The following is a 15,545-nucleotide window of genomic DNA, read 5'->3' on the forward strand; positions in this document are numbered from 1 at the left end:
TCGGAACCCCTTCCGACCTAAAACTGTCGGAAGCTGCCGTCTTTCCGACAAGACGGCAGCTTCCGACAGTTATTGAATATACCCCAAAGTGGTGTGTGGTAGAGTACCAACCAATCAGTTTCTGTAATTTTTTAGGCTGTGTTTGAAAAAAATGACAGGAGCTGATTGGTTGGTACTTTATCTCTCTCCTGTGCTTGATACATCATCTCCCAGACACTCTTTAAAATATACATTAGACACGCAAAAATATATATAAAACTAGAGAATGGCCACGTTTCAAATGTATCAAATATGACCGTGAAAGACGTCATTTATTACATGTTTAAATACAAATCCTTTAGGGATCAAGGCATTCGGTATATGTCAAAAAATACATCAAAAGTTTTTTGGTTTTGGTTTTCTTACAAAAATATTTAAAAAATAATAAAAAAAACCACACGTAAATACAAAAGTATTTTTCAAATAAACAAAGTCACTAGAAGTAAGATCAGATTTCTTCCTTCATAGTTAGTGTTCTCCCAAATAAGTACAGGTAAAAAAAAGAAGTCTGTAAACAATTGTAATCAGTCTTTGAAGGGATGTAAATCATCCCATTCACGCGAGTCCAGCCTGGAAGTACTACACAGTAGTTTCATGTTTCCATAGGCCAGTCCTAACATTGTTATCTGCATTTATAGGTGGGTCCTCGTCCACTTCATCTTTAGCTGGCTCATTCTCTACAGCCAAATTAAGGCCATATGATTTTTGATGACTTTCAAGTTCCACGGCAATGGGTTCTCTCAAAATGTCTTTCTTGTGGTTACTTGTTGCAGTCTTTTCCATATTTCTGCTGTACCTAGGTAGAGTGCTTCCAGCATCGCTACTGTCTTGGTGGCACTGGTTAAAATGGCGTTCCCGGTATGCCAAATAAGCTCTCCGACTGCGAGAGTGACCTTCAGAATAACTCTGCCGACTTTTAGGCAATGCGTTTTGAGCACTCCCGTCAACACTCGTGGGTACGTCGTATGCATATTCGCGAAGAACAGTCAGCCTACTTGAACGGTGGCCTTTACTTCTATTTTTGTGATGCCTGGACGGATGACCATTGGGACGGTACTGAACCTCCACTGGGGCGACGTGCATTTTTATGTCATTGTCCACTGAATGCTCTGTCAAGCTGTTGTCTAGCTGGGGTGCTGTGTTGATAGGCAAGGGGTTTGTGTTACACTGTGCTGCAGCTGCTTGGAGATTGGTTAGCTTGCAGCCCTGGGAAGAATTTTTGACACTGGGTGCACTTTTATTGGTGCACGAGGATTCGGCACTGCTGTTGGTACACTTTGCGGCATCACCATTGGTTCCAGCAACGTTGGAGGGTGGAACATTGACTTGCACCGAATACGTACTTCGACCTGGACAGAAAGTGCTTATCAAGGCCCGTCTCACGTCCTCCCTGTTCATACAGTGGTGTACAACTAAAAAGGCACCGAGGCTTAGGCATGTGACTCCAAAAAAACAGCTAAAGACCAGGTCCATCGGATAATACAGAGAAACTGCCAATGCACCAAATATCCAAAGGGAAAGATATAGGAACAAAGTGAGGCTGGCTCCGAGGAGCTGTGCTTGGAACGTCTGCTCATTCTCCAAAGCCGAAGTTGATACCAATGACACTGAAAGTGAATCTTGCTGGTTCCCCTCCCCGCTCTCACTGGCTGCTAGCCGTTGCTGTTCCTCAGTCTGCTCTTTCAGCTCAAACACTCGGTCAGGGTGACGTTTCAGTTGAATGAATATACTAAGAAAGTACATACAATTTATAAAAACGATGAAGCTTGCAGGTCCATAGAATGCTCCCAGGCTTGGTTCCCAAGCCATCCAACAACTGAAAGTAATAAGGTAACAGTATTAGAATTCTGTAGAGCAAGCACTGGTAGTAACAGCATCGGGCTGGTTTTTGTACACTTACTATCGAGCATTAGGCTGGCTTCCGTAGTTTCTAATGTTTGCAGCTGCTGTTATTCCACATACAATCACAGGAATGCCACCTCCAATAAGATAAAATCTTGAGAGAGAAGAGGAAAAGTGAATTAAACTAAAAGGGAACAGAATAATTAATACAGTAAACAGTAACCAAATATGGTTTCGCTTAAAACACTATTTATAGTAATGCTTCCTCAATGGTTTCCTATTTCTGGTGAATTGCTGACTTATTTGGCGTCAGTGGAACTTCCTTTAAGCAAACATGACCATTTCATTCATCACTTTCATACAGATACAATGTGAAAGGTATTTTTACTGGATGGAGGCCAAGTGTCAAACTTTCTAGCAAAATGTACTGTGATCTGTAGGGCGTCTGCTGCCCCCTTGTGGAATTTTTTTCAGGCCTCACGAGCATAATGTAAAGATGTATAGATACATTTAGTAGGGTGGAACCTTCACAAATCTCATGGTTGTTTGCTTAGTCCACATGACATTAGGCCAGTGGTTCTGAAACTTGGTCCTCAGGACCCACACAGTTCATGTTTTTCCAGGTCACCTAGTAAGTGCACAGGTGTATCCATTACTCAAACCCCTTTCAGACCGCAATGCTCAGTAGCACCCAGGATTTGTACACGGGTCCTTCCCGGAAGCAACCCCTTTCAGATTGGTGTCCTGACCCGGCTTATTGCCAGGATGGGGACGTCACTGCCAACGTGTCCCTAGGCGGTGCTTGGAGATGAGATGATCTATTATTCAGTGAATTGGTGGTGGGAGGGGGGGGGGGGGGGGTGTCGCATCGACTTAGCTTACCCATTCACACTGCACCGCAAGCTGGGTTGAACCCTGCTCACTACATGGAATGAAATACCGGGTCACTTGACCCGGGTTATTTCAACTGGCCCCTATCAGACTGCCACAACCTGGATTGCTGTGGGTTCATGTGCAATAACCTGGGTTATTGCTGGTGGTCTAAAAGGGATGTTACAGACACATTTTAAAAGATCATGGTTGAGCTAATTATTTCACTTGTGATTCTGTGAGACCTGGAAAACATGCGCTATTTGGTGTCCAGAGAACAGAGTTTGAGAACCTATATATTAGGCTATGGTGGGCTAGGAACATTAGGGCTACTGCTGATGTATTTCATTTTATAATGATGCAAACCTGAGCATTGGTCTAGGCGGGGGAGGCAGCTCATCCGGATCCTGGCACCGCTTTCCTTTTTTAGTTACTTGCTTGTATATGTTGCGAGCTGTGACGCCCACCCACAGCACTGTAGCCAATGTAGAGTAATGAAGGAGAATGCCAATCTGCAAAAAAAATAATAATAATAATAGTATGAGATTGTGGCATTTGTATTGGTCTGATCCATTTCAATGTAACAAGCGAACCAAATCTTGATAAGCCAGAACCACATTAGGTACGGCATGGTCTCATCAATCAGACATATATACCCCGTTCTTCTCTATATGCACGGGCACCTGCCAAAAGGCTGTGAAGGAGACAGGACAAACATAGAAGAGAAGGACCGGCCACCGGGAAGTTTAGAAGTGTGTGTGTGTGTGTGTGTGGGTGAAGGAAGGGACTGACAGCGGATGGTCAGAACAGATAGAGTGTGTGTGTGTATCATTTGTATCTCCTGGCACTCCTTGCTATCCCAACAAGTCATTTTGCCAGGTACCCTCCGATAAAGGGTAATAGAGAGAGATGCAGTGGCGCACTCACTTGCAATATGAAACACAGGTACTCTTCTACGTTTCGGTTTTAATACAAAAAGCCATCATCTAATAAAACCGAAACATACAAGAGTACCTGTGCTTCATATGCCAAGTGAGTGCCGCCGCTGCATCTCTCTCTCTCTATATATATATATATATATATATATATATATATATATATATATATATATACATATATATATATATACACACACACACACACACACACATCTCACAAAAACGAGGCGGCACACAGACTGTTTTTTGAAGAAATCAGGTGTATTCACTGCATCACATAAACATTTCGGGGATGTACTCCCTATACATATACATATATACACACATATATATATATACACACATATATATATATATATATATATATATATATATACACACATATATATATATATATATATATATAAAAAATCACGACAGCACTCAAAGCCTATGTATATAAAGCAAAAAATGGTGGTGCAAGGCAGCAATAAATATAAAACACTCAGTTCTCCAGCGATGCAGAAAAAGTAGACAAGCCAGCACTCACGTGTAGATGAAAGAAAATCAGGATATATTCCTTAACCAAACGGCATGGTGAAGTACAGCAAATACAGCTGTGTTTGCTGTACTTCACCATGCCGTTTGGTTAAGGAATAAATCCTGCTTTTCTTCTTTCATCTACACGTGAGTGCTGGCTTGTCTACTTTTTCTGCATCGCTGGAGAAGTGAGTGTTTTATATATATATATATATATATATATATATACACACACATACACATACACATGCACACACATACACATATATACATAAACGCATGTATCGGGAGCATAAAACAAACAAATAAAAGCTGTCCGAGTGCACACTCACGCTTAATAATTTTTGTTTACTCACCGCCTGGCAAACACTGGCATTTCTGGTCTGAGTTATGCCTCCAGCATACACCGCACAGGTCAGGAAGATGTGAATGCTGAGGTTAACCAGCATGTGCCAGCTTTTAAGGCTAACCCTTATCAAGCTGAAAAGAAAAGAAAAGAAACAGTAACTTCAGGAGTTTCTATTTACAAAAACATCGGTCACTGGACAGCCGAAATGCCAACTCCAAATACCCACCAGTTCTACTACTCTAGTTATTACACATTTTATATTAATGAACGAATATTAAAGGGCCACGAAACAATCAGAAAGCAGAGAGGAACAGGCTCTTTTCTGGAAATCTAGAAAAGACCAAATAAATAATTGTTGCTACTTTGTGAACATCTCATACATAGGAACCATCATCTGGCGCTTTGAGAAGTATTAAACAATTTAACAAGGAGAAAATGGAAATCCAGTCTGTGGAATGAGGGGGGAGACTTCTAAATGTAATGGAGCATGTTGTAGGCATTGTGCTCCAAGATAACAGAGCACACAGGGGGTCATTCTGAGATGATCGCTCGCTGGCTAGTTTTAGCAGCCGTGCAAACGCTATGCCGCCGCCCACTGGGGAGTGTATTTTAGCTTAGCAGAAGTGCGAACGCATGTGCTGCCGAGCTCTGCAAAAACTGTTAGTGCAGTTTCTGAGTAGCTCTAAACCCACTCAGCGTTTGCGATCACTTCAGCCTATTTGTGTCCGGATTTGACGTCATACACCCGCCCAGCGAACGCCCAGCCACGCCTGCGTTTTATCAGACAACCCTGCGTTTTTGCAAACACTTCCTGAAAACGGTCAGTTGACACCCAGAAACGCCCCCTTCCTGTCAATCTTCTTGCGGCCGTCAGTGCGACTGAAAACTTCGCTAGAACCTGTGCACAACCACAACGGGCTTTGTACCCATACGTCGCGCGTGCGCATTGCGAAGCATACGCATGCACAGAAATGCAGATTTTTAGCCTGATCGCTGCGCTGCGAACAACGTCACCTAGCGATCAACGCGGAATGACCCCCACAGTCCACACAATCCTACCGCTGTTATATCCCATACTGTAACGCTCCCATACCTGTGATAGTACAAGTAACTGATAATGAACAGCAGTAAGCACAGCAGTAACATCACAGCAGCCACATACACCACGGGATGCAGCAGAGTCACAGGATGGGTGTAGACTTCTGTCCCAGTCAGATCCTTTAAAGAAACAAGAACATTATTAAAATAGGGATTTTTGTTTACTTACCGTAAAATCTCTTTCTCTGATTCCATCTGGGGGACGCTGCGCAGTTACTTGTGGGTTAGAGGTGTGTGGTTGTGGAGTTTGGCACAGAACTATTAAGAACTGACCCCTCCCCCCTCTAACCCCTCCCATCTCCTTCCTGCCCAGCCAGCACCTCAGTTAACGTTTAGCCAAGCCAAAGGAGATAGACCGAAAAAAATTTACTGGTTAAACCAGACAACCATATGGGAGGGATCGCAGCGTCCCCCAGATGGAATCAGAGAAAGAGATTTTACGGTAAGTAAACAAAAATCCCTATTTCTCTTTCATCCATCTGGGGGACGCTGCGCAGTTACTTGTGGGATTTCCCAAAGCAAGCTAATGAGAGGAGGGAGAAGTAGACGGCATAGCCGTCTGTAAAATTTGACGCCCAACAGAGGCAGTTTCCAAATTGAAAATATGAAAAAAACGGTAAACCCTTTTTGAACCGTATGCACAGGCGACCAAGTCGCCGCCCTACATAGCTGCTCAATAGATGCATTCCCGCGAGCAGCCCAAGAAGCTCCAACTCGAATGAGCTGGAATCGATTCAGAAATTGAAATATCAGAAAACTGTTTTTATGGCGAAATCACCCAACGAGCCACTGTGTTCTTGGAAGCCGGCCAATCTCGTTTGGGCGCATCAATTAAAAACTAACAATGCAGCCGTACGACCGGCAGGATTTGGACAAGATAAATAAATCCGTAAGGCCCTGAGCATATCTAAGAGAGCCAAATGGGAATCCTCCCCGGAAGGAGAAGGAGTAAACGCTGGAAGGACAATGTCCTAATTTAGATGAAACGCTGACACAACTTTCGTAAGGAAGGAAGGTTTTTGTTCGCAGAATCACCCGGCTATCATGAAACCTCAACAAGGGTGGTCTGCAAGAAAAAACTGTCCATGCAGACACTCGCCCTGCGGAGGCAATTGTCAATAGGAAGACAACTTTTGAACGTTAGATACCGCAATTTTACAGATTCCAAATAGCTCAAATGGAGAATACTGAAGAGCCGTAAAGACTAAGTTACAGTCCCAAGGGGGAACCAGAGGAACAAAAGGTGGCTGAATCCGAAGAACTCCCTGAAGGAACGTCTGAACTTCTGGAAAGATAGCCAGTCTCTTTTGAAAGAAAGAACCGATAAGTCAGAAACTTGACCCTTCAGTGAAGAAGTCTCAGACCCTTATTGAGACCCTCCTGAAGGAAGTATAAACCGACGAGGAATACGAAACAAATCCGGTGTTAAACCACGCTTTTGACACCAATCAATGTAAATACGCTATACTCGGTGGTATACTCTAGAAGTCACCGGTTTTGTTTTTTTTTTGTTTTTTTTTTAGCCTGAGACATCGTCTACACAACAAGACGAGAAAAAAACCCTTTTCCCTTAAAAGGTTGGGTTCAAGAACCAAATCGTCAAAGCCAGCCGACCCAATCGACCCAATCTGGGCGGTGACCTGGTCCTTGAACCAGAAGATCCGGACACAGAGGGAGTCGGAATGGTTCCTTGACGACCATATTGTGACGCAGAATGTACCACTGTCAGCGTGGCCAAGCTGAGGCTACCCAAATGATTGGGAGACCTTCTTACTGAATGCGTTTAAGCAGACGTGGAATCAGTGGAAATGGTGGAAACACATATCCCAGTTGAAAGTGCCACGGTGCTGTCAGTGCATCGATTAGAATTGCTTGAGGGTCCTGAGTACGCGACCCGTAGAGAGGAAGATTATTATTGAGACGAGACGCCATCAGATCTACATCGGGCAACCCCCACCGGGCTACTAGAGTCAGAAACACCTCCTGGTGAAACTCCCACTCTCCCGGATGCATCGTGTGACGGCTTAAGAAATCCGCTTCCCAGTTCTCGATTTCTGGAATATGAATCGCGAATATGGCCAGGAACCAATGTTCCGCCCATGTGAGAGTCTGAGCGACTTCTTTCATTGCGGATCAGCTTCGAGTACCTACTTCCTTGTTTATGTAAGCAACTGCTGAGGCGCTGTCAGACTGAATCCGCACTGGATGACCTTGAACCATGGTTTGAATCCGAAGTAGTGCATACCGGATTGTCCGTAACTCCAAGATGCTGATCTGCAACTTTAACTCTTGACTGGTCCAGAGTCCCTGAAAGTGATGAGTCTGAAACACCGCCCCCCAACCTCTGAGGCCGGTGTTTGTGGTGACCATCACCCAAGACCAAATTGTGAACGGAACTACTTTGGTCAAATTGTATCTGTGAAACCCCCAGCGAAGCGACTGACGAGTCTGTACAGACACGCGGACCAACAGTAATTCAAGATGAGGCCCTGTCCGAGTCCACCAGTTGAGAATCTGAGTCTGAAAAGGGTCGAGTCTGAAACGTGGCATATGGAACTGCCTTGAAGGTTGCCACCATCTTGTCTCACTTGCATGCAACGGAGAACCGAAACCACCGGTAAATGTAGCCGTGTTCGAATTCTGGACTGTATGTCCTGAATCTTGTCCTGAGGAAGAACCACTTTTCTGGTTGTTGGTGTCGAATAAAAGTCCCAGAAACATCATCTTCCGGGAAGGAAGCAAAGATGACTTCAGACAATAAATTATTCATCCGAATGACCGCAGAGACTCCATAGCGAGACGCAAGTTCTGATGAAGAATCCACCCTGCCTTGATCAACAGATTACCCAAATACAGAATAATGTTGATTCCCTGCCTGAAACTGAAAATGTCAAGGCCGACCGCGAATCTCAGAAGAGATTGATGACCCGTCCAAATAGAAACAAGCAGATAGGCGTCTTACGTCCAATTAGGCCAAATATCCCCGTTTCCTTGGCGACAATAACCGAGAGGATGGATTCCATTTTGAACTTTTGGGTTGAAATGAACCCTCCAGTTTGTCCACGAGTAAAATCCCGACCTCTCTGCCGAGCGGGACCTAGAAGAATTACCTCATTTCGTAAGCAAAATGGCTGTTGCATGATGGAGAGCTCGACGTCCGAAGGAACCATTTGAAAGAGGTGTGATGAACACCCGATATGGGACTGGGTCCTCGTTTCGATAGGAACCACCCTTCTTTGTGGAATATGGTACTGCACTCCAACGCTCACCTCCGGAGAGAGAGCGGAGGGGGAGGAGGGGGGGGGGGAAGAGGCACACAAGTATAAATAAAAATATTCTATATTATATATTCTATATTATATAGGGAAGGATAGACCAATACTGTCAGAGACAGATTGTGTCTATCCTGTACCTCCTCACTGCCGACTTCTTAGGAACAGGAATCCAGCCCCAGTGACCGAAGTGTGGTGGCTTTCAGCGGCAGAACAGAGTGGGAATCTCTAGCTAACCCCACTCTAGTAGCACCTGTCACCTGTATACAGGGACTAGGCACTCCAAGTGATAAAATAATAAAATACCTAACTAAAATCTTCATGAGAGAAAAATCTGTGTCTGTACTCCACAGGCACAAAACTAAAACTGAGGTGCTGGCTGGGCAGGAAGGAGATGGGAGGGGTTAGAGGGGGGAGGGGTCAGTTCTTAATAGTTCTGTGCCAAACTCCACAACCACACACCTCTAACCCACAAGTAACTGCGCAGCGTCCCCCAGATGGATGAAAGAGAAACAAGTAACAATGGAAGACATTCTAACAAATAAGGAGGTGTATCAGCATAATAACCACTCCCTGTGTATTTTACTGAGCAGCAAAGCTCCATTATGCCCAAAATGAAAACTTTAGTTATCAGATACATTTTGAAATAAACGAATTGGCATAGATGTCTGAGAATGCTAAAACATGCTGTTTCCAAATGGGATATTAAAGAGTTGTTCGTAACCTCTGACCTGCTTCCCATGTAGCAAACACAAACCCTGTATGGAACAATATGGACAACATTGAACTTTCTCTTAAGCTGTGAGCTATGGTTCCTGGCTTTAGCTGATGTGTAAAGCATTATTTGGCAGAGCCCTCCCCCTCAAATTTCACCATGGGTACTAAGGTGGGAGAGGGGCCCAGAGAGAACACGCTTTAATGGAGTACATTAAATATTGTTATGCATTGTGTTATTAGTATAATTCCATGATTGTTCCCTGTTTCTCTATAAGCATCATACCATTAATAAAGCATAGTTGCTGAGAGTGTAGCACTGAATAGTAGTTATATTTTCATCAGACGAGATAATGGTGCAGCCTTCAGATTTCCATCCCCCTTGTCCGTTAAGAAGATCAAAATCCCACTGGGCTGCCACAGGGTCCTTCCCATGAGCAATGCGACGAAGTGTGACATTAATAGGAACGTTGGGAATGTTTCTGTTTGGTCCATCTAAAATAACAGCAGACACATTGAGAAACGGTTATTCGTATCCTAGGAATGCATAGCAACAAAGTACATACACTATGTGCCCCAATTGGAGAGACGCGCTCTATCCGTACTTGTGCCAAAAAAAGTTATATACACTTGAGTATAAGTGGGGTGGTTGCACAATGGTAGCTCACACCGTTACATAGCAATCACTGTCCAACCGAATTCTCTTCCAGTTAAATATCAGAGGGGCAGATGCACTAAGCAGTGAAAAGAGTGGAGAAGTGAGACAGTGGAGAAATTGCCCATGGCAACCAATCAGCTGCTCTGTATAATTTTATAATATGCAAATTATGTGGGAGATTCAAATGTTTGAAAAGGCAGTTGGGAGTCTGTTTTTTCCTATCTAATAGACAGGAAAAAACAGACACCCAACCGACTTTTCAAACATTTCAAACATTTGAATTCCACCCTATGAATGTTACTTCAATAGTGATTGGTTCGAATTGGCATCTTGTCCACTGGCTCACTTCTCCACTCTTTTCATTGCTAAGTAAATCTGCCCCTGAATCAGTAGAGGCATCCCGAACAGCAGCATTTCAATCTCGACTCAGGGAGAATGATAGAAAGGGGGAAGGGAAGCCTGAAAGATAGTGGACTGAAGGGTAATGAGGTGCAGAAATGAAAATTTAATTGGCCACTGATTTTGATTTTTTACCGGAGAATTCAGTTGGACAGTGATTGGGGTTGGGAATGAAATAACGTAATTCGGGGTGCCGGCGGTCAGAATACCGACCGTGGCATCCCGATGTTCAGAATTCCGACAGGAAAAGGTAAGTATACTTACATTCCCTCAATGGTCCCCTAACCCTAATCTTCCTTTCAGCAACCTAAACCAAAATTACATAAAATTAAAACAAAAAAATAAACCACCACCAAACAGTCTAAACAAACACACTGCTAGTTCCATAGACTCGTTTTCAGTAAACAGGATTAGCAAGCTCACCAGTAAATGTAGGACTTATGCTAGTTATGAGTGGTATATACAACTATCATTATTTATTAATTTATTACCAGTTATTTATATAACGCACACATATTCCGCAGTGCTTTACAGAGAATATTTGGCCATTCACATCAGTCCCTGCCCCAGTGGAATTTACAATCTATATTCCCTACCACATGTACATGAACACACGTTCACACGACGGTTAATTTTGTTGGGAGCCAATTGTCCTACCTGTATATTTTTGGATTGTGGGAGGAAACCGTAGTACTCAGAGGAAACCCATGCAAGCACAGGGAGAATATACAAACTCCACACAGTTAGGGCCATGGTGGGAATTGAACCCATGACCTCAGTGCTGTGAGGCAGTAATGCTAACCATTACACCGTCCGTGCTGCCCAATTTATCTGTGAAAAGTAGATCACAGATACTTTTGTCTGTTCCCATTAACTCAGTGTGTTATAAGGCAGCCCCATACAAACCTAGTTTGGCAAGGATGACAGGAGTAACTACGGAGAGTGTTTTCCCATCTAAAAGGTTTGTGGAGTTTCCTGTGGCAGGGAAAAGCTTTCCATTCCTAAATGCGATTAGCTGAAGCTTGTATACAGACTCCTCCACTGCTCTCCTCTCACGCTTCTCTTTGGGCACAAACAGAGCAGACGGCAGCTGGATCGAAGCCTCCACAACAGTGTTCTGACAATACACAAGAAAGGGACAAAAACGGTTATTCTATCTGTGTGACGTAATCTTCTCCCACAGTCCAGCAGTTTAAGTGGTCAGCAGAAACCACTATTGTAAAAACGAGCATGGGATAGGTTACATGCAAGGCTATTTGTGTAGCGTAAAACCAATATAATAATAATAATAATAATTATAAACAATAAATAAAACACAGTAAACATAAATAATCTGCTGCTGCCAAAAATAGGATTTTGGTACTTACCAGGTAAATCCTTTTCTTTGAATCCATAGGGGGCACTGGAGTACTCTTGGAATATGGACGGGCTTCCGTAGGAACAGCACTGAATATTTAAATTTAGAACACTCCACCCCTCCATATCCCCAACTACCTCTCAGTGTTTTTTACTGAGCCGAACAGGAACTATAGAGAGGTTGACAATGGAGTATTACATATAACATAACGGACAATAACGAAGTTGACACATAACGTTACTGACAACTAAACAGTTGACACCCTAACCAGCACTTGTAATTTGAACCAGTCGGTGAAAGTGTGTTACCATAAGATCCTCAGAACTCACCACAACTAGGTAAAACTGCTCTGGGTGGGCGTCCAGTGCCCCCTATGGATTCAAAGAAAAGGATTTACCTGGTAAGTACCAAAATCCTATTTTCTTTATCATCCACTAGGGGTCACTGGAGTACTCTTGGGACGTACCAAAGCTTCCCCCGTGGGCGGGAGAGCTGTTTGGCACTTGTAACACTAGGCGGCCAAAGCTAGATGCTGATGCCGCAAACGTATCAAACTTGTAAAAGCGCACAAACGTGTGCACTGAAGACCATGTAGCCGCACGGCAAAGCTGCGTCGTAGAAGCTCCCCGACCAGCTGCCCATGAAGTTCCCACAGAACGTGTGGAATGAGCGGTTACTGACGTAGGCGGTTGTAACCTAGCATGAAGGTAAGCCTGACGTATGGTCAGTTTTATCCATCTGAATAAGGTTTGTTTAGACGCTGGCCAACCCATCTTGGCAGCATCATAGAGAACAAACAACGTATCCGTCTTATGAACTGAAGACGTTCGGGATACATAAACGCGTAATGCGCGTACCACATCCAGAGTTCCAGAATGTGCTGTCAACACAGGAACTACTATTGGTTGATTGATGTGAAAAGATGACACTACCTTTGGTAAGAAAGCGGGATTCGTCCGAAGTTCCGCTCTGTCATCATGAAACACCAAATACGGTGACTTGCATGACAAGGCCCCCAAATCCGAAACACGCCTTGCCGAAGCTAAGGCTAGAAGAAAAATTGTTTTCCAAGTGAGAAACTTTATATCCACTTGTTGTAAGGGTTCAAAACATGCTGACTGTAAGAACTCTAAAACCAGATTCAAGTCCCATGGCGCTGTAGGTGGAATGAATGGAGGCTGTACTCTGAGGACACCTTGGAGAAAAGTGCGTATAGACGGCAATAGAGCCAATCGTCTTTGAAAGTAAATTGACAAAGCAGATACCTGCACTTTTAGTGTAGATAAACGCAGTCCTCCATCTAACCCTGTTTGTAGAAACAACAAAAGGCGGCATAACTTGAAAGATGAAGTCGGAAACTTCCGAGCTTCACACCAACCTATATAGGCACGCCATATTCTGTAATAATGAGCTGCCGTAACCGGCTTCCTAGCTCGTACCATGGTTGGTATAACTGAATCTGGAATGCCCTCTCTTCTTAAGATGGCGGTCTCAACAGCCACCCCGTCAAACGCAGCCGCGCTAAATCGGGGTAAAGGAACGGACCCTGCTGTAACAGGTCTGGACGTAGTTGGAGCGGCCAAGGATCATCTGCGAGTAGTCCTCGGAGATCCGAGAACCAAGCTCTCCGAGGCCAATGAGGCGCCACTAGTATGACTGTGACCGATTCTCTTTTGATCCGTTTTAGCACCAGAGGGAGCAACGGAAACGGTGGAAACAGATACACAAGACTGTACGGCCACGCGACAGTGAGAGCGTCCACCGCCACTGCCTTTGAATCTCTTGTTCTGGACACATACTGGAGCATTTGGTGATTGTGTCGAGACGCCATCAGGTCCACCTGAGGATAACCCCATCGCTGAACCAACATGTGAAACACTTCTGGATTTAATGCCCATTCGCCTGGATGAAAATCCCGACGACTGAGATAATCCGCTTCCCAGTTGTCCACTCCCGGAATGAACACGGCCGACAATATCACCTGGTGGCATTCCGCCCAATTGAGGATTCGAGCTACTTCCCGCATTGCCATGCGGCTTCTCGTTCCTCGTTTGTTGATGTATGCGACCGCCGTCGCATTGTCTGACTGCACTTGGACAGGCTGAGAGCGAAGCCTGTGCACTGCTTGTCGTAGCGCATTGTAAATTGCGCGGAGTTCCAGGACATTTATAGACAGCCATTTTTTCGTGATCCGCCCAGAGACCCTGGAGCTGACAATTTTGAATTACCGCTCCCCAACCTCTGAGACTGGCGTCCGTAGTTAGAATTATCCAATTCCAGCCTCCGAACCGTCTTCCTGCGATTAAATTGTGTTCCTTGAGCCACCAGAGCAGAGATACTCTTGCCCTTGGCGACAACCTCACCCTGTGGTGAATCTGCAGATGCGAGCCCGACCACTGGGCGAGCACATTCAGTTGAAATGGACGAGAGTGAAATCTTCCGAACTGAAGCGCCTCGAAAGCTGCCACCATTGTGCCTAAGAGGCGAATGCACAAGTGTACCGACACTGTGCGTGGCTTGAGCACTAATTGTACTAGATGGCGTAGAATTTGTACCTTCTGCTGTGGTAGGTAAATTCTTTGATTGACCGTATCGAGAATCATACCTAGGAACTGAAGGCGTTGAGACGGAATTAGATGTGATTTCTTGAAGTTGACAATCCAACCGTGGTGAACCAGTACATCGTATGTTAGCAGCGCATGTTGGAGAAGTATCTGTTGAGACGGAGCTTTGATGAGCAGATCGTCTAAATATGGAACTATTGTCACTCCCAGGGATCTGAGATGAGCTATCATGACAGACATCACTTTGGTGAATACCCGAGGCGCTGATGACAGGCCAAACGGTAGAGCCTGAAACTGGTAATGGTTCTGGCGTATTGCAAACCGTAAGAATTTCTGATGAGGCTGCCAAATTGGAATGTGTAAGTACGCATCCTTGAGATCTAGCGCAATCATAAATTCCTTTGGCTCTAAACCCGCAATCACCGACCGCAGAGACTCCATTTTGAATCTGTAGTAAGTTACATACTGATTGAGACCTTTTAAGTTCAATATTGGTCTGACTGAGCCATCCGGCTTTGGTACCACAAACAGACTTGAATAATAACCCTGACCCTGTTGGTGTACAGGGACCGGAATCAAAACTGCCGAATCCAGTAGGGACTGAATGGCAATTTGCAGAACAGTCCTCTTGTCGTCCGACAGAGGCAATCCTGTCTTGAAAAACCGCAGAGGCGGAAGACAGTCGAACTCTATTTTGTAACCTTTTAACACTAAATTGCGGATCCACCCATCCGCGGATGTGTGGAACCACGCCAAATGGAACGTCTGAAGGCGTGCTCCCACAATCGGAGAACCGAGATGGGCTGGTAGCCCGTCATGCCACTGGCTTGTCGGTAACCTTAGCGTCCTGGCGAGTTGTGTTGGTTTGTTGGAAACCACGTCCTCGACCACGTCTAGCAGGCGTGGCTGTTCCTCTGCCACGTCCT

General features: G+C 44.6%; 1 protein-coding gene across 1 annotated transcript in view; it reads right to left on the reverse strand.

The window, feature by feature from the left end:
- Window positions 1–274: 274 nt before the first annotated feature.
- The window catches only part of ADGRA3 (adhesion G protein-coupled receptor A3), an 89,229-nt gene continuing 73,958 nt past the window's right edge, over window positions 275–15,545 (reverse strand). The window contains exons 13-19 of the mRNA XM_063921678.1: window positions 11,605–11,815; window positions 9,928–10,136; window positions 5,651–5,775; window positions 4,565–4,688; window positions 3,118–3,263; window positions 1,940–2,035; window positions 275–1,855 (exon numbers count right to left, since the gene is read on the reverse strand). Of these exons, the coding sequence (XP_063777748.1) occupies window positions 619–1,855; window positions 1,940–2,035; window positions 3,118–3,263; window positions 4,565–4,688; window positions 5,651–5,775; window positions 9,928–10,136; window positions 11,605–11,815 (2,148 nt within the window). The 3' untranslated portion in view covers window positions 275–618. The remainder of the gene's footprint in view (window positions 1,856–1,939; window positions 2,036–3,117; window positions 3,264–4,564; window positions 4,689–5,650; window positions 5,776–9,927; window positions 10,137–11,604; window positions 11,816–15,545) is intronic.

The sequence above is a fragment of the Pseudophryne corroboree genome, chromosome 1 (assembly GCF_028390025.1).
Source record: "Pseudophryne corroboree isolate aPseCor3 chromosome 1, aPseCor3.hap2, whole genome shotgun sequence".
Taxonomy (NCBI): Eukaryota; Metazoa; Chordata; class Amphibia; order Anura; family Myobatrachidae; genus Pseudophryne; species Pseudophryne corroboree.